This window comes from Harpia harpyja, chromosome 20, assembly GCF_026419915.1.
Source record: "Harpia harpyja isolate bHarHar1 chromosome 20, bHarHar1 primary haplotype, whole genome shotgun sequence".
NCBI lineage: Eukaryota > Metazoa > Chordata > Aves > Accipitriformes > Accipitridae > Harpia > Harpia harpyja.
This window is the reverse complement of record NC_068959.1, coordinates 14,274,922-14,300,261: the sequence shown is the minus strand read 5'-3', so window position 1 is coordinate 14,300,261 and position 25,340 is coordinate 14,274,922. Positions and strand designations below refer to the sequence as shown.

At 39.4% G+C, this 25,340-nt stretch overlaps 1 protein-coding gene across 4 annotated transcripts in view; it reads right to left on the bottom strand.

The window, feature by feature from the left end:
- Positions 1 to 4,032, bottom strand: part of GABRA1 (gamma-aminobutyric acid type A receptor subunit alpha1) — a 45,096-nt gene extending 41,064 nt beyond the window's left edge. Inside the window, exons 1-2 of one of the 4 annotated variants that reach the window (XM_052772214.1) lie at positions 3,957 to 4,032; positions 379 to 466 (exon numbers count right to left, since the gene is read on the bottom strand). In XM_052772214.1, coding sequence (XP_052628174.1) covers positions 379 to 452 — 74 coding nt within the window. In that variant the 5' untranslated portion in view covers positions 453 to 466; positions 3,957 to 4,032. Of the gene's footprint in view, positions 1 to 378; positions 467 to 2,544; positions 3,126 to 3,956 lie in introns of those variants that run through there. The other 3 variants (XM_052772210.1, XM_052772211.1, XM_052772212.1) reach the window with 3 other exon arrangements.
- Between the last annotated feature and the right edge of the window lie 21,308 nt (positions 4,033 to 25,340).

The following is a 25,340-nucleotide window of genomic DNA, read 5'->3' as shown; positions in this document are numbered from 1 at the left end:
ACTAAATAGCACTTAAATGAGATTAAAAAAACCCTTAATTACACTTTTTTTTCCCTCTAAAGAAACTTGTATTTCTGAGCAGTCATTATATAAGAGTAGAAAGGATTGCACAGGTGTTTAAGAGGTAGTTTAGTTTCAATTTGTTTCAGAAAGCTTTTGCTTTTTTTTCTTCACAATATTGAAAAAAAGATGTTATGCAAACAAATTGTAGTTTTCTTTCAGTCTTGCCTTGGTTAGATTTAGCTGGGATTTGAACAGGGATTAACTTCCCCCAATACACTTAGTAGTAGTGCAGCCCATGCAGTATTTGTCTTATGCTGCTATATTAAATTACAGGTTCCTAAAATATGTTGGTGCATTAAAAAAATATCTCCCCACCTTCTTTCAGTCAATGCATTCAGAAGGAGGCTCCAGGCCCAGAGGCAGTCACAAAGCACCAGGAGTCTCTTCATGGTGGTCTCTGAAACTAGAAGGAAAATAATCATCAACGTCCCTTACATTAAAACAGGTACTGTGGAAAAAAATGTCTGATTTTGGAAACTTTTGCAGGATAATTTGATATCAGGCAATGACCTCACAATACTACAGCTCATGTCATTCAGAATAAGGGAGCACGGCCTTGGCTGTTCTCCTGTTTTCCTTCTACTTTTAGACACGGAGGCTTAGGGTGGGATTTATTTTGCGGTAAGGGTGTATTCTTTTTTGCATTATTCTTGAGCATTAACAAAAACAATTAGGAGTTAAAGCTGCTGTCCCCAAACTCTGTGGCAATTCTTACTCAGTTTCCGCCTGTGCTGAAAATGTGACAAGGCGCCTCCATAACATTTCCAGCTAACCAAGTGTAATTGGTTTTTGTTTGACTTGAACTCAGCCCGAGTCCTTCCAAACCTCTTGGAAGGTGTCAGTGTGTGGTAGCGTGACTGAGGAGAGCGGTGCTTCCCTCACAGCCACTGCTTTGCTTTGATGTGATAGAAGCAACTTTCTTCTACAGATATTACTATTCTCCTCGTCCCTGAAATATTAGCATCAGAGGAGTCAAATGATCAGGTTCTGGCTCTGGGATCTGCTGCTACATATGCACACTAATGTTCTTGTTGGGCTAAAGGGCACAATTCATAATCAAACCATGTGCTGACAACCTACACACCATTTCCCAAATCTCTACCAGTCTCTGACTGCTGCTAGGGAATGTTTTTGCATTAGCAGCCTTCTCCTCCTCTCCAAATGTCTCCTGTCCTCTCTCCAGACTTCACTGAGTTACTCTCAGTTTACCTTTGAGTAGAAAGTAACACAACTCAGAAGGTTTCTTTCGCTTTCTAATAAACCATAAAATACAAAGTTAGCCGATATTTGTGGAATCGGTGTTCCGGATTCAACTGATTGCCCAGGAGATGCTGCAGGTCCCTTTACGTATCTATATACTGTGTGCTGGAATCCAGTTGATTTTTAGTATTCATTACATTAAATAAGGGCAACAAAATATGAAGCTTGTATTTTCCCCCAATAGTGAATTGGAGTTTTTTTAAATGCCTGAGAAAATTAAGCACCGTACATGGAAATGTTGTTGTACCTTTAAATAAAGCTACCCCAATTCGCTGCACACTCTCAGGGACAATTTAAATCAATAAAATACCATTACAAAACGGTATGTAAGCAATGAGATATAATTAATGCCTTTATAGGCAAATGATCGGCAGATAAGCAGTGAGTGGGGCTGAGCTGATCTAACTGGATAGGAAGGAGCTGGATGTGGCAGGAAAGCGTGGATAAAGATCTTCAGGGACGAGACCGCATCTTAACTTGCCCTGTGATCAGCCCCCTTACAAAGGGAAAGGCAACATCTGTGACTTCAAAAATCGCCTTCTCCCGGTCCTGCCAACTTCTGCCTTTGCAAAAGGCTCCTCGGGATAAAGAACGGAAAGTGAATTATTCTGAACTATCTTGATCTGTTGAGCTCTACGCTCGACCCCCCTCCCAACACCACCCCCCGCTTCAATAAGGCACTGTAAATCCTGGAGAAGGAAAGTTTCTTGCAGCTGGAAAAAGCAAATGTTAACAAAGACTTTCAAGGAGCGTTCAACGCTGGCAGCCCCCAGCCCCTGGCCTCCCCCAGCCCGCACCGCCTGTGAAACCAGCTCTGGGTTTCCCATTCAAAATGGGAGGAAGAGCCACGCTTCTGGGAGAATTTCAGCGGCGCCCACTGAAAAAAAAAAAGGGGGGGGGGGAATTTTGATGCATTTTTGACTCCCGGTGAGAGATTTGCCCATCTCTGAGGCGCAAATCGAGACTTGTTTTCCTCCCGGCATTTCAACTTTGTATTTCCCCCTCACCCTGAGAAAGCCACCCCTCCCACCGCCTCCCTCGGAAAAAAAAAAAAAGAAAAAAAAAAAAAGCCCCCAAACCAAAAAACCTTTTCCAAGCGACCGGTGGAAATGAGTCCACGCTAAAAAAAAATAAATAAATAAGGTAAATTAAAATGCCCATCGATCGCTGCGGATTTTCAAGCTGGAGGGATAGGAAAAAATCCCACCGACCCGGCGGTACCTGCGGAGAGAGGGGAGAGGAGCCGCCTGCGCGCCTGGACGCGGTGCCCGCAGCCGGGAGCGCCCGGAGGGGTGCGGGTGTGTGTCTGCCTGTCTGTCCGTGTGCGTCCCTCCGTCCGTCCGTGCGTGTGCGTGTGTGTGTGTGTGTGCGAGCGAGCGGCCGCCCTTACCGGGAGCCCCTCGGGCGCGGGTCCGCGCGGGGCGCCGCTGACCGGCTCTGCCGGGGCTGCCCTGCCGCCCGCGCGGCGCGGAGGCTGCGCGGCTCCGGCTCCGCCGCTCACTCCGCCTCGGCCATCGCCGCGGCTGCTCCGCTCCGCTCCGGTCCTCCGGGCTTAGCACCCAAATTTCTGTTCCCAATATTCCGACCGCCGCTATACAACAAAAGCTTTCTCTTTACCAAGACAGTAGTAATACGTCCCAGGGTAAACCGGATGTGAAATAGGCTGTGACTTCATGCCAGAGAGATTTTATTTTAGAAAGGAAGGTGGTACCAAGCTCTCATCTAGAGACCAATCCGCCCATTTTTTATATGCAGCACAATTTAACTTCCAGTGCTCTCGCCCTAATCCCTTTCTCTCTGGCTGCAGACTCAAATCCTTCTACAATCTGCAGCATTATTATTATTGGGGGGGGGGGGGGGGGAGCTGTACGGCCGGGGGGGAGGCTGCACTGAGAATCTTTAGACACTCGCAGCCTACAAAACAGTCTATTTTAAGAGTCGCACATTAAAAATATAACCGGTCTGCGTTCGCGTTCAAGCTTTGCTCGAATATTTAATCGCGGCATAAATATGAATGGAGGCTAGCTAGAAACGTAGAGGATGCAGCACTACGCGTGTATGCCTGTAGCCCGTGTACACGTACAGAGACCCGGCGGCAGCCTATGGACGTAGCCAGACGGGGACAGAGCCGCTGTGCAATCCTGATTAAAGCCCGGTAACGGGCGTTTGGGGCGAGACCCGTAGGAAACCCGCTCCCGTGGCCGGCGGCTCTCCCACCCTTTCACACGCCTTTTATCGGTAGGTGCCACGTTCGCCCGGAGCGGCCGCAGGGCCCCGCCGCGGGCCGTGCCCGGGGGCTGCCGGCCCCCCCCTGCCCCCGCTGCGCCACTCTGCCGGGGGGCGGCCGGGGACCCGCGGCGGCGCGGCACGGCACGGCGCGGCGCGGCACTGCCCGGCCCCGGCCCCGGCCCGGCCCTGCGCCGCCGCCTCTGCCCTGCCTGCCCCGGGGCGGCCCGGCCCGGCCCTGCCCTGCCCCGCCGCCGCCGCCGCCCTGCCCCGCCGGGGACGGAAGGCGGCGGAGCCCCCGCGCCCCGGCGGAGCCCGCGGCGGCCGCGCGTGGCTCGCTGCCCGCGGCGGGAGAGGCGCTCCCGGCCGCCCCCCGGGACATGCGCGGTGGCCCGGCCCCGGCCCACCTGTGGTCACCGAGGGGCACGGTTCTGCTGGAAGTTAACGCCAGTTTAACCCCCAGCCGGCGACCGTCCTCTCCTCGGGTGCGAGCAAGGCGGGCGAGCTCGGCGGGCGCGGATACTTCTGCGGAGAAAGAAGGAGAAAGTTGGGTGCCTCAGGTCCGGAGAGGCGTCGGCTGTGGCGGGAGGGCGTCACGCAGCCGCTCACCTGCCCGCCGCAGGTTATCGTGGCTTTAGCTCAAGGCACCTCTCACCAGCGCCAAGCCTTCTGCAGAAATGTCAGACACTGCTAACTGCCACGAGCACAGCATGGTCAGCTGTCGTAGCTCTGCTTAGTGTAAAGATAAAATGAACTCCTCGGTCAACAGTGTCTGCTACTTAGAAAGCACTACCAGCATCCGTGGGGTGGAAAAAATCCTTGTATCGTGTGCATCTACTGGGTTTCAAATACCGGCTACCTGCCCCTCTTCCCCTCTCAATGCCATCGCCCATCCAATTTCTGTTCCCTCCTATGATGCTGCTGCAAGGGAGGTCAAAATCCATATATTTTGTCAGAGAGAACCTGAATTGGTATCCCATGTTACAGTTAAACTATCCGCTGCAAGCTCTATCCAGATTTTTAAATTGAATATTGCACATTCTACGCATCCTTACAAAATACATGATCTGTTTGTCTTTGTAACAGCATGAGAAGGATTTAGTGCGACCCAACAAACCAATGACATTCATAGCTAAGGCTGGCAATAACTTCCGAGGTGGCAGTCATTTTGGATAAGTGCTTGACTTATAACAGTCTAAACGCTGCAATCATTTCCCTAAGCACAAGGAAAATAGAGGTTTTGTTTATCCAAGTCCCCTAGCGCACCAAGTTCACCCAGTCACTGTGATCAGCATTAAATAGCCACAGGTTATTTTAAAGACTTGCAATGGACTTTTTGCTTAGTTTCCTGGCGTTTCCAATGTAGTTCATCTCATTTTGATTCGAGGTTGTTAGCAGTGCACAGAAAAGTAGGGAATGGAAAAACCAACTGACTTCCCAAGGAAATTATAAGTAGTGACTTTTCAAATCACTAGCGCATAGACACGCTCTTAGTGGCTAGAGGCATTTTCCTAATATGCAATATTTTCACCTTCATTTGCTCTTAGCTAACATAACTTACTATGTTTTTATTCTTGCACTGAAGCATGAGAGAGTTTTGCTTAAGCAACAAGTAAGTTGAGGTCCTCAGCTGAGTTTACAAAAACAGCACAAGGGATTTTTATTAAAGTACATGGACATTGTGTGGCTGTAAAACCACCGAGATTCCTTGTCCTGTCACTAGGGCATTAATTACATTATCTACAATGACCTTAAACTATTTTTTCTAGATGAATAACATATGTTTGCAAAACTAAATATATGTTCAACATAGCTCCAGTATTTCATCTTCCCCTTCATTTCTCATGAACAAAGAAATTGTAAGTACATTTGCTGTATGTGTGGGTCTGTGATAGGTGGCTAGACAGACAGATGGGCTGAAAAGTGAATGAACGAATGGCTAGAGGTTCACGTACCTCTGTACACTAAAATCACAGCAAGTAGGCAGCTGAGGTAGTTTCAGAGCCCCTGATACATAACCTTGCATCCTATAGTTTTCTTCTTGACTTATTTTAATTAGTATATAAACAATGGTAACTTTTTTATTTTAGTAAAGTGTCAAGGCTTGCACAGGATGGTTTTGCCTCCATGGACACAATTGCTGCGTGCCAAAGCATGATATGTTTTTCTGAGTTCTCCCTGGGTGAAAATATTGACCTAAAATTGGAAGTTGCTCATTCTGTCTCTAATTCTCATCTGCTCAGAAAGTAGGACAAAACTATTTTTCCTCCATGGCTGAGATTTCTGTCCATCAGTGCTCACACGTAACCCAGATTTTCCCTTTTCTTTTCAAAGGCTGTTATCACAGTTATCATGTCATTCCATAGTAAATGCTAAAAATATTTGGATGTAATCAAACAAATAGGCTGGTTTATGATGGATTATGGTAAATAAATAACTGGTTTTTAAGGAAAAAAAACCAACTATAAAAGCAAATATAATTTGTTGTTACCAACAGAAATGCTCTTTCGAAGAACAAGTGCTAAGTGGGAGATACATGTCTTGCAATTCTTATTTTTTCCCTTTCCCATCCAAATTCCACTGACGTAATCCAAACCCCACTAAGGGTAATGCATTTATCAGATATGTCCATCTGTGTGTTTCAGGCACCTAACTTAAGAGGATATCTTTGAAAATCTCAAGCTATATATAGGAACGTGTATATTACCAGTGAGTCTTAGGGTCATATGATTTCATTCTTGAATGAATTGTTCAAATGAGAAAGGAAAGATGCATTTGAAGTTATGTCTCCAAGTAACTCAATGTTAGGTGATGTGCATCTCACTGCATGGTTTTACAGTCACATTTGGAAAAGGAAGATATCAAGAAGACGTATGTTTTTTTCAAGCCAGCTTTATGACTCCATAAAGTTTTCAAAAAGAGGCTATGTCATTCGTGTTACAAGGTAATGTAGAGCTAAATCCTTTAAAAACAATATTATTAAATCTAAACAGTTAGCCAAAACGAACTTGGCACAGCTATTATGTGCAATGCTTTGAACCTTGATGTTAGCGCAAGTGATTAGTAGCAATGAAGTTAAACCAATTGAATCCTATTTTGGTAAAATATATTTATTAAATGATGGATTAAAATTGACATAGAGAAAGATTTTTAAAGTAGTTAGAACTATTTTTGCTTTTGAATTTCTAGTAAGCACTTTTTGAAATCTGACCTATTCCTTAAGTGCCTGCATCCTCTCTCTGTATATGTATACATATACATCACATACACACAGAGTATTTAAATAGGTCACCAGGGAAGAATTTTTTTTTTTTCAGTGTTGTGCTCTTTATCATGTTGTTCTTTGTGTGTACAAAATATACATGTGTTTTCTTTTCGTTTAGGAGCATGTATAAAACATCTGAAATTCCACAGCAGAATGCTTTGACACAATGTGTCCTGAATAGCCAAGGGATTTGAATAAAGCAAATGAAACTCAGAGATTTACTGGCATACAGCAGATCAGATAAAGAATTAAAACAGAAAGACCATCTGCTCCAAAGCTTTGAACTCTGTTATTTACAAGTCCTGCTCGTGTGATTAAATGGAAATATTTTGTTAAATATATGATTTGAATTTGGTCTCTAATTTAATGTGCTTCAGAAATATATTGAAGAATAGATATTGACCCTTTGGTAGACATAACGAAATTCAGTTGCTTAACTTTTTTTTTTCCCCTTTAATTTACAGCCACAGTCAAGAAAACAGAACATATAATTGTCAGCTACTGTTTTTATAAAAGGCAAGCGATGATACCAAAAAAAAGTTCACTCTTATGCCTCTTTCATTTTACAGTAAGGTTCTATTCATTGCCTCTTTCCTCTTCAAAAAATTAGTAGAAAGAGAAGAACTTCCAGGGAAATACAAATGAGAATCTTCATGAACACAAGTTGCACTATTTTCAAAGGCTCAGTCTGAGATACAATGCCCGTTAAAGACATATGAATGTTCTTTCTAGATCTGTGTTGAAAATTGAAAGTGGCACTTCTTTGAACCCATTATCTATTAAAAATGGAATAAAGATGTAAAATAGCTGATGCCCAGAAACTTAGAGATGATGACTCTCTCTTGAATTTTAAAGTCTCCAAATACAATATTTCAAACAGAAAACCCAATTACTTACAAGTTTCTCAGCATTTCTAATCCACAGAGACAGCAATTTATTATGCCTTGCCACGCTGTTGCCAAACATCAACACGAAATTCAATCTGTAAAACCAGGAATGGAGGATTCTTTCCTAGATAATAATAGGATTTCTTGTCTGATGTCAGAAAGGAAGAATGGGATAATAATCTGTTTTCTAAAAAAACCATTGTGGAATTAATGAAAACAACCAAAAAGAGCAAAGGTCACGGTCGGGAGCTTGTGGGGATTACAAGAGCCTGGTAAATCCAGTGGAGATCGTTGACGAGATCTCTTTCGGGGCACTTTTTCCCGCAACAGCTGGATTTATTTACAGTGGAGTACAAACACCATATGTGTTTGTGTCCTATGCTCTAACCCACTGCTTCTGATGAGGTGAAGTCTTGACTAGAAATCTACAACCTCCTGCAGCTTTCATAGTGCCTTTAGTATAAATTCAGCACACCTTCTACAGCTAGGAAGCTCTCCCCACAAAAAGGGAGGAGTGTACTCTGGACATCCTGGTGTGGCCGTCATTCAGTTACCCTTCAAAAATAAGAAAATAATTTTGTGGCTCACTGTCCTTCCTGCTCTGCATTTGGAAGGAAAGACTTGTTTGGGACTCAGACCTTAGAATTATGACTTGCAGTTTGATATACTTAATGATAGTTCATATTCCTATGGACCAACGATGTAACCTGTAATTTCATATATTTTTAAGTGACAGTATTGATTCATAATGATGATTTTTCCTAAAATTGGATATGATAAAAATCTATGTAAACAGAAGTTCTAGATTATTCAAAGTTCCTGAAGGTTGATACTTTTTTCCTTTTAAATATTTATATAACAATACAAAGTTTAGTGCATTAATAAGCCCTTGTTACTTATTATTTGTGGAAAATAAGTGACTACAGAAAGAAAGTGAGCAAAGTAAATACTTAGAGAGATAAGAAACAATAAAATACATTTTAAAAAAATTAAGAAAAAAAATCAGTAGGGAAAAATTCAGTTCACCATCGTCCTACTGTAAATATTTGCCTTTGATTGGACTAAAAGGTGTCAAGTCAGAATATCTCAGCCTGAATTCAGAGGTATGCTTTAAAAGTGTTTAAATACATCCCTATTTGGCCAAACACTTACGAATCCACTTAATGCCACAGGTCACAAATATTCTTAAACTTACACGTGCCATGCTAGGCTGAATTTTGCTGCTTTGCTGCTTTGGAAGCCAAATACCCTGCTGACTTCTTAGGTGACCTCAGATACGTTTAATTTCTCTCCCTGTCTTGGTGCCTTTATCTAGAATTGGAACCTTGCAACCTGTGAAGTTCAATTAGCCAAAATTCCTGTAGATTTCAGTGAGTGCAGTGCTTAGCTGAAGCTTTCCTGCAAATACTGTTTAGAAGCCACAGAAAAGTTTGTAAAGCAAAGGGAACATGCACATTAGCCTGTCAGGTGCTGGTTCCCACTGTCATTTAGAAGCACACAGTGTTTGATTCACCCATTCCTCCTACTCCACTTCCTTCCTCACTTCTTAGAGATGGTGACAAGGAGGCTTTTCAGACGATTTTATCTTCCAGTTGGACACACCGTATGCTTCCAGACTGCTGACGTTATTGCATGGAGATGTCCTTGCTCAATTGCAGTACACTGTCAAAGCACTCTTGCATGCACTGCCCTGTTCTAGAGTTTGAAGTCTGCTGTAGAAACGGCAGCGTAAACATTTAAGTGATATTCAGCTTTTCAAATTTAATTTTGGTGTGACCTGCTTAGTGCTAAAAATCCAAGGGCAGTCAGGCATAGCAAATATAGATGAGGAATACACCGGGACAATCATTAACAAAGTGACATTGCAATGGTATGATTTTACGCTTAGCTTTTGCACTCATCTCTTTTAAGGTCCTTATCCAAAAGACACTAACACAACTCTTCTGCATTGTCCTTCCATTTTAAAATTATTTATGTTTGGTGTTATACCTACTGAAAATTACTCAGACAAAACCTGTGTAATTTTCCCAGAAGGGCTGTGCTGGGATAATTGAAGGTCCAGGTGTTAGTGGTAGACATTTAGAGGCAATGTAAGAGCAGGGTAGGCTATATACAAGCCTTCCTCTGGCCCAAGGCATTTGGTTTCTAAGGTGGGTTCTTCCTGATTTATTCTGTGGTTTATGTTGCTTGTTTTTACTGTTCTAGATTAAAACTTGATTTATATGTTTTGAATTTCCTTGCAGAGCCCCCAGTGTTAGTCAGGCAGAACTGAAATTTTGATAGCGGCTAGAGAGCTGTTTGATGAACTTTTAATTTTTTCTTGCTAGTTATAACATACTAATTCAACTACATTTCCTGTTCCTTCTATTTCATTCATAGAAATATACCTTACAGTTATATGCCAAGCTTTGCAACATGAAATCTGCATTTACCATAGTTTGCATATGTGGTTATATTATATTAGGAAATTATTGCTTTCATTCAAAAGCAGCTGAAATAATTGCTGGGCCAAACAATTAAGAATCAGTATTTTCTGGACATTAGCAATGAATGTAAATATTCGTTATAACTGAAACTGTATTGTAATCTAAATCTGTGCTTTATTCTAACAGAGAGTTATAACAATACTATTTCTGAAGGTCTCTGATAACCCAAGATGATCCAAGTGATATTTTAGAATGTAAGCAATGGCTTTTAATGTTGAATAGCATAAACAGTTTGGTAGGTGTAAGGACTGACACCCCAGCACATGTGAACTGGCATAGCTGTGCCGAGTTCAGCTGGGTTGTTGCAGCACCTGTGGATCTGGTCTGTGCCTACTACCCTGTATAAACAAACCAAGTAATTAGTGTAAACAGCTAGGCTTGCTCAGGTAAGATGTGAAAAGGCAGTCAACTTAATATGAAGCTGTGTTTAGCATTCATACTCTTTACTTGCTGCTTTCATGAAAATGTTAATGTTTGTCTAATCTTTGTAGCATGGCCATTGGTGTGTGCTTTTACCTCTTTTGAGATTCCGTGTACCGGTATTAATTTGGTTTTGGTTTAGAGCTCAGACTTAACTTATGAAAATTCTGAAATGCGTCTACATGGGAACGGTGTCTCTTTAGTCAGTAGTGGTTCTGTAAAAAGGAGTATTGAGTCTTTTCTCGTTTTTACTGTTGCCGATCAAGAGCAAAGCAATTGACATTAGAACAGTATTCAGGCTAACAGTCACTGGTGCGACTGGGAGGGAAGCTACTTTTTCACTTGTGTTAGTTCTGCTGTCAGAAAAAGAGCTCTGTATTTTTGAGAGTAACTCAGTGGCATGGTTGTGGAACCACCTTCTCGATTACCACTGTCTACCTTTATGAAGGGAATGAGAGTGCACAGGCTTGGAACAAAGAAATGTTATTATTAGCAATATTTCATGGACTGACAATAAAGTTGTCTGACTTTCTCATTTTGTAGTAAGGTAGCAAGTAAAGGAGTCAGCTGTTCATTTTGAAAGTAAAACTCTGCTCTGCAGGTCATTAAAGGCAGGGTTCATCTAACCCATCTTCAGCTGTGACTAATTAATTAGATCCCTAAATTCTCATGTAGACACCATTTGTAATCAACAGTGTGATAAAATGACTCAGTTTACTTTTTCTAAGAGCTTGTTGAAATGGAATGAATCATTTTTTCATCAGGATATATTCCATTCTACCAGACCATACTAATAAACATTTAGCTAAAACTGTTACATAAATGTAATAAAGGATTGTAAAGTCATGCCCATAGAATATTGCCGCTGTTTTGTAGCAGTCTTGGAGGGTTGGGGTTTTTTTACGGGTTTTTGTTGTGTCTGATCAATTGAGAGTTCAAGGAAAATATGCAACACAACAGTATTTTGATACTGAGTCAGGTGTGATGCCATGACAATATCCTCCATTTTTTTCAGGACAAAAACCCCAACCATATTGGTATATGAGATCACTTGTCAAGAGTGAAAATACTTTCCTCGCTGCAAACTAAAAGCGGTGTTATTCACTAACATATATAATTCAAGCAAGAATTTGAGATGCCTGAATGTTGGAATGGCTTAAGTCTGTGTCATAAAGTAATGGGCATGTGACATTTGTCTTATCAATAGCCCGCAGCAAAATCTTTAATCACTTTGTAGTGGTGTTATGAATGTCTCTCATCTGTTAGGGATGCCAATGGCCCTATGATTGCAAAACTGCTGGTATTTTCTTTGATTACACATAGTGATTTTCTCTAGTAGCTAACATATATCAAAGTATGCATTGTCTTGGATGACAAAGAGAGTGAAGGCCCTTTTCTGAAGACAGTGATACAAATTAAACAAGTGGGACAGCAAAGCAGCATGTGCCTGTAAATACAACTGGTTAGTCAACAAAATTGTAGTTATTGAAACCTCCTCATGCTAGATCCTTGGCAGATAGCAACTAGAAATGGCTCAGCCTTGGACTTCCCCTCACTCCCCATAAAGAAGCAAAACGGAAGGAAGAAGTAAAGAAAGTCTTCTGAAGGGAAGAAGTTCACTAGCACAAAATGTCTGCTGTACAAAGTAAGGTATGTCAAAACTGCAAGTTTCCATATGCACCTTTGGCTGATTCTCCTAAATGACACAAAATAATTCTGTAAATAATTTATAGTTTTCTACCAATTTTTTCTTCAAAGAACAGAATATGCACTCTTCATGCTTTTCCCCCCACAGTTTTTCCATGAACTTTCTCTTGTTTTAACTTTTCATTGTTCTTGAAATTGAGTAATATAGAAAAAATTCAGTCACCTAAGCCACTCAAGCATTTTTCCCTGGTTTTGAAATACATGTTCATCAAGCATAATCCTTTCTACTGCCTAATGCTAAAACTTCTTTTCCATAAATATATTGTAGACGCACACAGGAGTGGGTAACAGGTTGTAGTTCTGATTTTCCCGTTAAAGCTCAAAGGTTTTTATTTTCTAGGAGCATAGCAGGAATGCACATATTTTAGAAATTCTTGCAAACAAAATGCTGAAAAATAATCAAAATAAGAATATACTTCAAAAGCAAACCTGAAGACTTGATTCTGTGAGATATCTACCTACCATGCTTAAGGTAACACAGAGGGGGTATTCCCAGCTGTGCATGGCCCTGTGGCTCATGCACGTGTGCTGACATTGTCCATGCACTGTAGGAAAAACCTGTTACATCTACCAAGGGAAGATGCCAGGAACCATCTTAATCCTGAATTCACCATTTGGGAATTCCTTAGATTTCTTAGGGATTCATAAATGGGATAATTAAAGCAGCAGTTGTACTCTTGATTGCTGCTTCTGACCTGATGAATACTTACTCATAGTAACAATGTCCACTGTAGAAAAGCACTTGAGTCAAAGATAGCCTTATTTAGCAACTCGTTATCTAAAAGATGCGTTTATGCTAGTGTTTTATTTGTATTGCATAGCATTTTGAAGCAAATCTGGCTATTTGTATTTGCTGCAGTTTGGCTCACATTAGGGAGGAGTCTCAGAACATGGAAATTCAAATCATTACAAATGAAATAAAATCAGATTATAGTCTCCAGGTGTGTATCTGATATGCTCCAGTAGCTAATGGATATTCAGCTCATGGGGCCAGACTGGAAGTAACCCTCTCAAAATGCATAAAGGTTGGGTGCCAATTCACAGTGTCAGCTGTTTTGCCTTAGATATCTCCATCTACTGGTTTGTGGTACTTGATAATGCAAAGCCAGCCTATGATAATTAGATATTTATAATAAATTTTATTTTGTATTAATTCACTTTACCTTTTGCTGTGTATTCGTTACTGATATTATAGATATTAGGCACGCCAATACCCATGTCCCCAGCGCTCAAAATTCTTTTAGGGGGTGGATCTGCATATACCTGTTTATGGTTATTCCAGCCATGTGTTTTCCTGATTTAGAATGTTGCCTCCCTGCTAGCAGCATCCTATGGATCTCTCTCCCTTTTTTTCTTTCTTTTTTTTTTTTTCTCCCTGTGCAAGAATAGGTCCTTGGATGTGTAGAATAGTCAGTGTTGTCTGCATCATCAGATTTGTTCATTGTCCTAAGCATATTAACTGTATAGGATTTTCAATGGGGTCCTAGTATCAGTTTCATTTTTCCCTTCCGTGCTGTATGCTGGCATTTTTATGTATATTATTAGGAAAAATGACATCAGTCATGCAGATTTATTGAACAAGTACAGTTGAGCAGGTTTGGCAAGACTCCTTTAATTTGTTGGGTTTTGATTTTTAAAATAACAGAAAGTACCTTTTACAAACTCAGACTGCCTTGATAATTATTTAAACCAGCAAAGTCAAATTCTCAGAACTGTTGGTTCATCCTCTTTAGCAAGTCAAGGAATTTACAGCCAATGTAACCCATCCTGCATCTTACTCCCACTTCCCTTCTGAAACAGACCTTTCAGTTTACCCTATTGGAGTAGGACCAAGTAGAAGTAGGATTATGGAGAATATCATGTGAAGTCATGTAGTATGACTAGAAAGAGCTAGAATTGGTATCTCCAGTTGTTATAGTTGTGTCAGTAGGTACTGAGAATTGGGACATATATTCGACAGCAGAATAAAGAGCTTTATGTACAGTTTGAACGATACAGACCATTATCAGGAATAAAATACAAAGCCATTTTGGAAAGCTAAAGAATTACCTAGCTTTTTCTTTATTAACGTTTGCATGATTCTATAAAACCATTTATGTAACTAATTAATGATTTATTTGCATGACTTAGAATGCCACCCCCCTGTGAGCTGTTCTCCCATGTTCTGATGGGGGTTGGGGGGGAGGAAGGTTGGATTTCCTTGTCTTCCATTTGTCTCATTAGAAATATGAAGAAAATACTTTGATTCTTGGAACAAAACAAACCACCCAACAGCTTCAGCACCTAACAATAAACCTCTCTTAAGCATTGTTCTACAAATGCTATGCAAATATCTGCTCTTAAGCATGTTAGCAGTGCCACAGAATTCATCGAGACTGTGTACTGTATATGCCTGTCCCTTTTTAAATAGAAGTTTAGGACTTGAAAAAGGTTTCCTCAGATGTTCTGTGTTGGATAGTGCTGTAAGGGTTCCCCACCCCCTGGAAATCCATTGGCAGAACTATATCAATAGTGAGATAATTTCCCTTTCTGACTGTGTAAATAATCACTAAAAAATCAACTACTATAAGAAAAAAATGAGAAGGCCATTTGTTTGTATTGTAATTTATATATTTCAATGTTTATATAGCAAGCAGTAGCCATTTAAATACTATGACTGAGCTTATTTAAATAATTCAAACTGGGAAAAAGAACATAGCTTACTCCTCAGCAAATTAATTGTCTACATGTACAAGTTATGGTCGGAGTAGGACCTATTCCTGAAAATAATCTGATAATGACACTGTTTAGAAGTAGAACGTTTCATTAAAATGTTCCTTGACGTCAGTCAGATTTTATAGAGCTAGATGCTATAAAGAAGGTATGCCTCTTCAACTCTTGGACTTGAGTAGGTGCATACATTTGAAACTTAGTCAAAGCAAATGTTCAGCGAAAAACAGTCTTTGATTGCCACAACACTCAAGTTGGCATTTGTAATATGACAGAAAAGGTTTTATGTATAAAATTTCTTCAACTGTACCTTCTAGAATATTTATTGTATGTATACTAAGATACAAATTTATTTACTAATGCAAAGTCAGTGTGAAACAGCATGTGCCAAAAGCTCAAGATTAGAAGCTTAGTTTTAAGGCGTTTTTAGTGAAGAAATGCAGGTTATACAATTTCACAACTGTTAGCCTGTTTTATTTCTTTTGTAAATTTTGAGTTATTCAAAATATTATACAAAAATAGAAAAAGGATGTACACTAAATACAATTACTGTTATACAGTGAACAATACTGCTCCCAACAATGAACAGAAAAAAATACTGGTTGGAAAAATTTGTGTGCTAAAATTAGATTATAACTTAGAGTACCATTCACCCAAATAGATTTTACAGAGTTATAAAGAGAAATGGTTTTTGTAATTAGGGTGAATGAATGCATTTATTTCAGTATACCAAGTTAACACCTTTAGAGCAACTTCTATGACAGAAAAGCTATTTAAAGGACCACTGCAATGAAGAATGACTGACAATATGGAGCAGTACAGAAGGGACCTCATTAGTTTTTTACAGGAGGAAGAAATTGGAAAGCTAAAGCTTTCAGAGGGCAAGAGTCAGCCAATGTAACAAGGAATTCCTTATAAGAACTGTGTCTGTTCACCTATTACATAGCAACCATTGCAGTTGAAATTCAAGTGAGAAGTGTCTTAAGATAATGTAGAGAAATGTGAAATATGTTTGTAAAATGTCCTATCCTCACAGAATTATCTGTTACAGAATTTAACATAAAAATGCGAAGATGCAGACAGAGCTGTCCCGATAATGAGTAGCAAGCAAATACTTATTTACTGTAAGACATTCTTGTTTGATAGTAATGATGGTATCATGGTAAGAATTAAATATCAACATCAGATGCTTTTATGTCACTCATACAGTAGAAATAACTTGGAAGGCTTTTTTATGCAGTAATTTGGAAGCTGTGCTTTACAGTAGGTAGAGAAGCTATTAAGCAGTAGTAAGGATCCAGAACTGAACAGGTCTTTCAGATAACTGTACTTATCTGCAATAAAAATTAGCAAAAAAAACCCCAAACCCAAAACACTGAATTAAATTTATGTTGAAGCTCTCTAAATTTGCTGGGAAATATGCTGGATTATTCCATTGTTATAACCACATGAGAGAGTTTGTCGGGTAGAGTGACGGGGACAGGCAATTAATAGGAAGGCATAATAGGCAAAATCCCTTCAACTTGTCTTAACACAGGTTTACTGCCATGAAGGAAGAGATTTTAAGCCATTGAAAACTGTAATCTTTCAAATAATAAGCCAATGAAAACAGTAATCTAAAAGATTCTTAAGGGTGAATTGTCACCCTTTCTATCTCTGACCTTCAAGGATAGTATACACATGTATTCTCTATTCCTTGATAATTCTGTCACACTTTTTAGTGTAGCATACAACAGTCTCTATTCTCATCGGGGGAATGAAGGGGGATTTTATGCCCTACCATCTCTGACAGGATGTTTTATTTTAGTTTCTCGTGCATCACCAACAGGCAGCACCCACAGGACTTGGTCCCAGCATGGCCTGTGGAGAGGGGTTTGTGCTTCCGCAAAGGAGAAGCACTCTATACCCTTGAGCTTGTCATAACGATTGTGCAAACAACTTGTGACAGCTGAGAGTGTGCATGCATTCACATTTATGTTTAAAGTGTACAACCATGAGACACAAACTTGCCAAGTTAAAGAAATTTTATAATGAAAAGTGTACCAAGAAAAAGAAAGACAAGGCTTGCATGGAAAAGAATAAGCAGAGGTATAGCACCACAGCAGGAGAACCAAGGTGAAATATAGGCTTGATGTAGCTATTGTTCCTTTGAAAATATGGGTAGCTGTGAACTGAATTATAACACGCTGGTCCTTATACACATTTGTTAGACTTTTGGATAATGCGTGTGCTTCTGAATTAAGCTAAGATGAGAATAGATCTAACCAGCAAAGCATCCTATGGATCTTGCTGTAACAAAACATGGAGAATCGAAAGTCAAAGCTATGAAACACTGTCAAATTTGTATTAGAAAATATTTGCAGCACTGTTAACAGGTCTGGTCTTGAACTTTGCATCCATCGTTTTTGTAAGGCATAGTGTCTGTTAAATTCCTCTCCAGAAATTGCTCTTTAAAAGAGCATTAACAGTATGTACTTTTAATACATGCATTATATTCTCAACTCCTAGTCTTAATCTCCCGGCACCATTCTTCAACTATTAATACATTTAGTTAAATAGCTGCTTATACAGGGCTAGAGAGGTAGTCACTGTATGCCGTGGATGAATTACAGAAGCAATTGAATATTCCAAACATTTATTTATATTGTGATGCTTTTCATCAACTCAGAACTTGCAATTGTTTATTTAGAATAGAAACTACTCAAAAATCAGCAAGTATATCAAGGTTTCTGAAATTCAGTGCCATATCGTGAGAATTGATGTTAGCCATTGACAAAGGCTTAAGATTTTATCCTTGGTCTAGTTTTGATAGCATAACTATAGTTGCATTTATATCTTATGTCCTAGGCTATTAAGGATCTCCCTAAATCAAAGCTCAGGGAGCTCAGTAAGTTTTATTTATCTTGGATGCTCATTAGGCAGAGAATGGGTATGCTCTTGCTCTTAATGAATGCAGTTATAAGTGTCATTCCTGTCTCTTGGCCTTCTATACGTATTTCCAAAATTTTGTGTTGGAATTCAGAGGAATTAATATATATAGACTTGCTTGGGATATTGGCACTTGTCTTGCTCCCACTTCAAAGCCCCTTTCAAGAATCTTCAGAAGACTAGCACAAGGCATGAGTAGACAGATAACTAACCTTCCCAGGAAAAAAATGTGTATGTCTTTTAGGAGCAGCTTTGCAGGTTTTATAATTTTTTTTTAGTAATGCTATTAAGAAAGCTATAAAAACACATGCACTCAAAATACCCTAATTTTTCTTCAGTATCTCCAGAATGTCAAATCATACCGCCTAGCCCTAAACAAAACAAGCATCAGCATTAAATTAATCCTTACTTTTTTCAGTAAAATTATTATACTGCATCTACACTTTACTAACACAGCTTCTGACCAAATAAGTAAGCCACAGTAAAAAAAAAAAAAAGTAAACACATGAGTTTATAAAACAGATTCTTTATAATCTATATGTATTTTTTTAAAACAAGAAAAGCCTTAAAAAAAAAAAAGCCCTTCTTTTTATTCTTCCCATCAGCACCAGGAGACGTGCTGACATTCACATCTTATCTCATGAGATCCAGCCAATAAAGTCAGTAGGCAGGATTAAAGCACAGGAACTGATAGAAAACATGAACCTTCATTTCTGTTCCCTTCCCTTGCACGTTTACATCTAAAGAACAACCAAACATTTTTTTACCTTAGTTTTTCTTGCCATGGTTTTTCATGTCACTACTGTATTTCTCCCAAGTTCAAGGAAAAAACCCTTCATAGATAGTATGATATTATTGACTGTAAATACCTGTGATTTGTACATCAAGATATAAAACTTGTATGGATTGGAAAGCTTCTTCAGGGTGTTATTTTTCATCAAGCTGATGAACAAGAACTATGTTCTGAAGATAATATGGATGAGATTTCAATAGGAAGGGAATAATGTCAGCGCTCTGCCCTTGATAAAATACAAGGACCTGACATCTGTTTGATCTTATTCCTTGACAAGGCTGGCTCATTGCCTCTAGAAAAGCTGAAAACACCTCTGTAAAGCTGAACCTTGTGGTATATGGATCTGGAATTATATGTTCAGGAGTTCACGTTTCTGATAGGTTGCTCAGAACCAGATTAATCTAAAAGCACGTGTGCTCTCAAAGGAAAACAGCAATTCTTGCAACAATTTTTTGTAGCTGAAAAACATTATTATGGCAAGGAAACATCTCTCACCCATGCTATTCACTATCGACATACTGTATACATACCTACGTATATGAAACGGCCAAGAAGCTGCCACAAAGGCTGGTTGCAGCCACCGTTTTGTGATGGTCATTTAGAAGTGGCATAGCTCCCTCTTTCCGCGGGCTGTGAGCATGGTGCAATTTCGAAGCACAGGACGTAGCCTACACCAGGCTCCATGCTTGCAGGGCCAGGCAGCACAGCTGCTGGAAGCTATTTCACACTGTGGTGAAGTCTGAAGTGCAAGCATATCCTTATTATAGTATTAAAACTCTTGGGGATGCAAAAGCTGTAAAAGTGAAGAAGTGCTACATACGAGTCCTCTGTCCAAAAGCTTCCCAGTCTTGTGACCTGAAGAATGTAAGGGGAGCACATGTTTCCTGCCAAGCAGTTTATCACTGGCTTATCCCTCAGGGCCGTGTTTCTTGTTTGAAATCTGGCAGTGGTGGGCGGACCCCGAGATTCTTTGGGTAAAGTTAAAAATATAGTTCCAGACTTAACTTCAGTATTGTGTTTCTAATACTTATTTCTGTATCTAACTTTGAGCAATGCATTAATACAAGGCTTTTGTGAAAAATGACGTTGTCTGTAGGGTTCTTCTCTTTAGCTGACATGCTTAGACATTCACAGGGAAACTGGGTTTTCTGGGCATATGGTAAGACTCAGATAAATAAAAAAATACAACGCCTAAAGATAAGGTCCAAATCTCATAAGTTTTCTGGCAGTAGATGCCTCTAGCAGTATGTTGGGGCATACTAACCTTGTTTCAGATTGACGCCACCGATGCAACTTATAATACAGTGTCATGACTCTCTAGGTCTTGAAAACTTTCCAACCAATTATGTCACCAATACAACTGAAACCAAGAGGAAAAATTTTCACTGATATCAAAGGCAGGCAGATTTGGCTGATTTATTTTTAACCTGCTTAAAATACGAAGTCAGCCAAGATCATGTGCGAGGGCACTGTAATGTAATTGAATCCATTTTGGGGAGCAGTATTGATAAAGGTGCTGGAAAAAGAATTTCCTATTCAAAGACACATCTACTTAAAAATGAACTTTCATTTTTAAGTCGTTAGACCTTCTAATGAAGAGTACTTGTATACACTGGCTAAACATACTGCAGAAATTGTAGCAGGTCTAGGTGTGATTGTGTAAACTGAATACCAAAAGTTGCTTATGGTCACGCTTTAAACAGACTATAAAGATTGTTTCTTTATTTAGCCTATATGTCACGTTAGACATGGCAAACTTGAATAAGATTTGAATGCATATTTTTGATGGAGTAAACCTTTAAATGTGTCACGTTTTCCATTATTGTTAAAGTTACATTTAGCATAATAAAATGGCAATCTTGCATGTATCCTTATAGAGTACAAGCCCTGCTCTTTTTTATAAACTTATAATTGAATGTTCTTTTACATAAACGTGTCTTTACAGCACAAGAACGTAACAACATTAAGTGGAAAAATACCCTCTAAGATAGTCAAACCCACACATTTGCTAATGTATTCTCTTTGTAGGAAAAATTGGCCAAGTTAAGATTTGCTTTTGAGAGGTTTTAACAAAACTTGGCATTTAGCTTAAAACAATTCTCCATTATCTCTGAATTACCTTAATTAACCTTTTCTCAGAATTAGTAAAATGTCATTAAATTATATGTTAACTACCCAACTCTTTATGTAATATTCCTCATGTTAAAAATTATGAGTGGGGATTCTGACATCAAAGTGATTTCTAGCTCTCTATATCTTACAAGGACCTGCAGGTTTCATAGCAGGCTATTTACTCCAGGGATGGTGGCATAATAGATTCACTGGAGTCCCAGGTAAGAGTTCATGGGTTGTAGTAGAAATATGCACTTTTTTAAATCACAATGAGGGACAGTCAAGGAAGGAAATATTTTATTTTTCTCAGATTTTTACTTAAATTTGTGTACTGAAAACATTCTTAAAATACAGTAAAGTGTGAATAAGTATTTTCAGAACGGCTCTGTCCTGGTACCAGAGTAATGTTATTCAAAATAAAAGAAACAGTCTTTCCGATATTAGTGTCATTGGTCTAATCACACAATTAAAGATGCTGAAATGCGTATGTATTTTTCAGGATGAGATGCAAATGACATAATAAGTAGATTGAAATTGGGCTGTCTATAATTAAAATAAAACAGAAGTCTTTAAGTGCTTCCCAATTTTAGTCAATGGCCAGGTAGAAGTGTTCAATTTGGATATGAAATGCTTATTGCTTGATTCTGTGATTATAGAGTATGATAATTAAAGGCTGATGAATGATTTATTAGTTCTCTTAAAATATATACCATCAGTTTCATTTCAGCTTCTACTCCTGTTCACTTGCTGAGCTAACTATAGATTTGAAGGTTTGGCGGCTTTGCCAGAGATTGTATTGTCTATATTTATAACACTTTAAAAAAGAGATCAGTCGGTACTTTAAAAGGTAGTTTTCATTAAGCTTCTATTCTTTGCTAGTCTCATTCCCATTCTGTGCTCAGCATAATCAAGTATAAGCCCCTATGAGTAGTGAAGTAGGAGACACCTACAGTGTCTCGATGTTTTCCGTCTGCTGCTCCTGTAACTCTAGCTATGCTGGCTGGGACAGCTAAGCAGGCCCTGGAGGGGGGCAAAACCTTGTTCTGGTCCCGTGTTTCTCGGTGGCTGAGTTGCATTCGTTTCTGTGCAGTCACCTTGGAGATACACATCCTCTGGGCTTATGAAGCCCACTCACCTACCTCAAGCCTGAGCTGGGGCCAAAAGCGGGCATGCAAGTGAAGTCTCTCCAAACTAATTATCAACGTAGCCATGTTCTTCTGTGGCCTTTGGCCTGAAGCATGTAACTTATTTAAAGTATATAAATAGTTCCAGTGTACGCAGAGGAGCTGACGCTTAAGTATTTTACTAAACTGAAGTGTCAACCTGGATATTCTTTCTCTTTGATTGTGTTCTGTTGTTTCTGTTTAGGTAACATACTTTTTTAATTGGTTAGATCCTCTGTGCAATGTGAATGTGAAAGATAAATGGCAAGTATAAAATTCGTAGAAACTGTGTAAAGGATTTTAAATATTTCAGGATGTAGTTAAGATCTAACAGTATATAATCCATACCATATGACAACGTGAGAAACGGTTATTTCTGCTGGGATGAAATTTTAGTAGCTCAAATCCAGTTGTGTCATTAAATGAAACTGTAGATTCTGTTGTACTGTTGTGCATAAAAGAAACGATATTCAGGATAGTCTTGGTCAGTATCTGTTCTTTGAAGTAGATGTGGACTTGCAGGATGTGTGTACACATGCGTCTATGTATGTGTATTTAGCAACATATATGCATATATGTTGGTCTCATTTTATACCATTGATTAATTCAAAGCAAACTGATATAACTGATCTGTAGCCATGAATACCGAATAATAACAATTATTATAAATTTATATTATTTAATATTCATAGTTACAGGTCAGAGTGGTTTATTTATCTTTAACCACAAGGAAAGCCTTGGCCGCAGAGCCTTTGGGCCTAATTGTAAAGAAAGTCTCTTCTCAGTGCAAGAAAGGGGACCCACTATAATAACCTTTGATATGTTAGTAAAGTGAGCTGTGGTTTTGTACCCTTCCAGAAACTATAGTTTGTATGGAGAAATCTGAAAAGATTTGGCAAATTATTTTGGCACATTAACATTGCTAATTAGCAGGTAAAAACTAAACAGAACCAATAGGTTTCCTCCCACTATTTCTTCCAAGTAAAACGTGACATGCAACAGGAATACTGAAGCCTAATCCAATGTCATGTGTAACCATCAGATCACCGATATCTTCTGTACCAATTTTGAAATAATGGCATCCATCTGCTTCCCAGGATTTACCTTTGCCTACGGAGCACAGAGCCCATTTGAAGTGGAGGGAGCTAGTTCTGCAGCGATGCACTGCTAGCGCATCAGCAAAGTGCAGGCAGAGGGAAGTCACCTTAGCTTGTAATAAGATCTTCCCTCCATAAAAAGATGGAGGGGCTGGGTGCAAACTCACAGGAGTTAATGGAGAGGGTCTAAAAATGCCCCGGCTCCGAATACATTCCACAGGGAAAGGAATAACAGGGAATCTATTTTGCTGAGAACTGCTTTATTTTAAGCATATCTTAAGGAGAAGGCAAAGCCACTTAGCAGACAAACTTGCACGGAGTGCCCTTGCTGGAAATGTTTATGCTTTTTCATAAAGGGATGCCGTGCATGCTAATACGCCGGTGCAGTGCTCAGCTGGTGGAGCTGGGTAAAGCAAAAGAGTAAAGACCTTGTAGGGAGGTTATCCTCCTTTGGGAACATCTCCTTTGAAGCTACCTGCCATTTTGGGCAGCCTCATACATTCTGAAAGCAAAAGATTTTCTCTTCAGAAGTCTTTCCGTAAGCCCCAGGGAGAAGTTATTTCTAGCAGAGATGATTAAGCAGTATCCAGAAAGGGGTACGCTCCATCAGAGACAGGGAAATCAATCCTACCTTCAGTTTGGTGGTGGTATTTTAACAAAGGGCTTGTAAGAGCCCCTGCGAGAGCCGTCTGGCAGAGGCAGTGTTCATGTGCAGTGTCTGTAAGAGCTGGACTAGAGGATACTCATGTAGCTAATGCCTGCTCACACCAGTACAGGAAATTTCTGTTTCTCTCACTGTTAGGAAGGTATTTAAATTCACTTGACAGTCTAAGCACATGAGTTCTTTTTGAAAGAGGTTTACTGCTGAAGGTTATGCTGTGCTTTTCATTAAGTCATAGAGTTTTAAGTGTTAAAGAATTCTGGATAATAAAACTACAAGTAATTTCTACTGACTGTGGCCCACTAGAAAATGTAAACTGATTCTTCTTTTTAGACAAGGATAGTTTACAGCAGTTCTGTTAATCTGTTCTGGAGGGGGCAAAATACTGCAGCGCTCTAATTTCTTTGCTACGTATCAAATATTTCCTACCTCACCTATTCTTTTTTTTTTTTTTTTTTAATACTAGAATGGGAGCAAAACCTTTACTCTCCAATCTCAGTTCTCAAATATTTCTGCATGGAATGAGAGACAATAGAGAAAACTATGAATGGCATTATGGCAAATGTTTTGCTATGGGTATCATTTCAAGATGGAAGCCATTTTGACAAGCAAGAATATATGTTTGTATAGTGTTTATAATTAATTAATTTCATCCATTTCTGAACAGTATTCATCCTGTACAGTAACAGCTTAATTTCTCTTGAAATACATAAAGCAAGGGAAGCAACAAATAATCTGCACGTTAACCTCTGGAAAGCAAGTGTTATTGTTAAAATGCATTTGAGTTTTATTTGAGAGTTATGAATTTTGGGGATGAGCTTTTCTGTTTGCTCTGAAAGGATATTAAAGCAAATAAGGAAGACAGAATCTTGAATTGGAAAATTAGTTACCTCTAAGAATAAAACTTCCTTTTGAAAATGGGAATGTTAATTATTAATCACCTCCAGACACTGTCTCCCGGAGTTTCTACGAGTTTTTCTTTATTTGATTATATACATTTTTGACTGATTAACCAATTCTTTGTATTCTTCTCAGTCATAAATAGAGAGAGACACCTGCTGATTAAAGTGGAATTTATCAAGTGTAGGACAGCCTCTTTTGACAAAGCAGTTTAAAGAGCAGAGAAATAACAGGAACTTGCATTTAAAGATGTTCAAAACATAGTTCAGGGGATTTTTTTTTTCCTCAGTCTCTCATGTGCACATTTTTTAAAGACTGAAAATTTCCAGGCAGAGTCAGATTCCCTTTTCTCAGTTTTCCTGGCTTTGTATAAAGAAACTGAAGATAAATAAAGGGAAGAATTCTTTACACTCCATCCCAAGTTGTTTGAGGGACTCTTATTTTTATATTTGATAACATTGTCCTGCCCAGCAAGCAATACCCTTCCTTCCAGCCAAAAATGACAGAACTGGTTTTTTTCATTGCTGCAATAAGCACCACAATGGGCTATGTATGACCACGCGAGCTGTCTCCAGGTAACTAAAGCTAGTGCCGGAGGAATGCTGATGAAAATGGACTCACTCAGCTCCCTCTTTCCCTTGTATATCAAGCTTCTATGGCTTA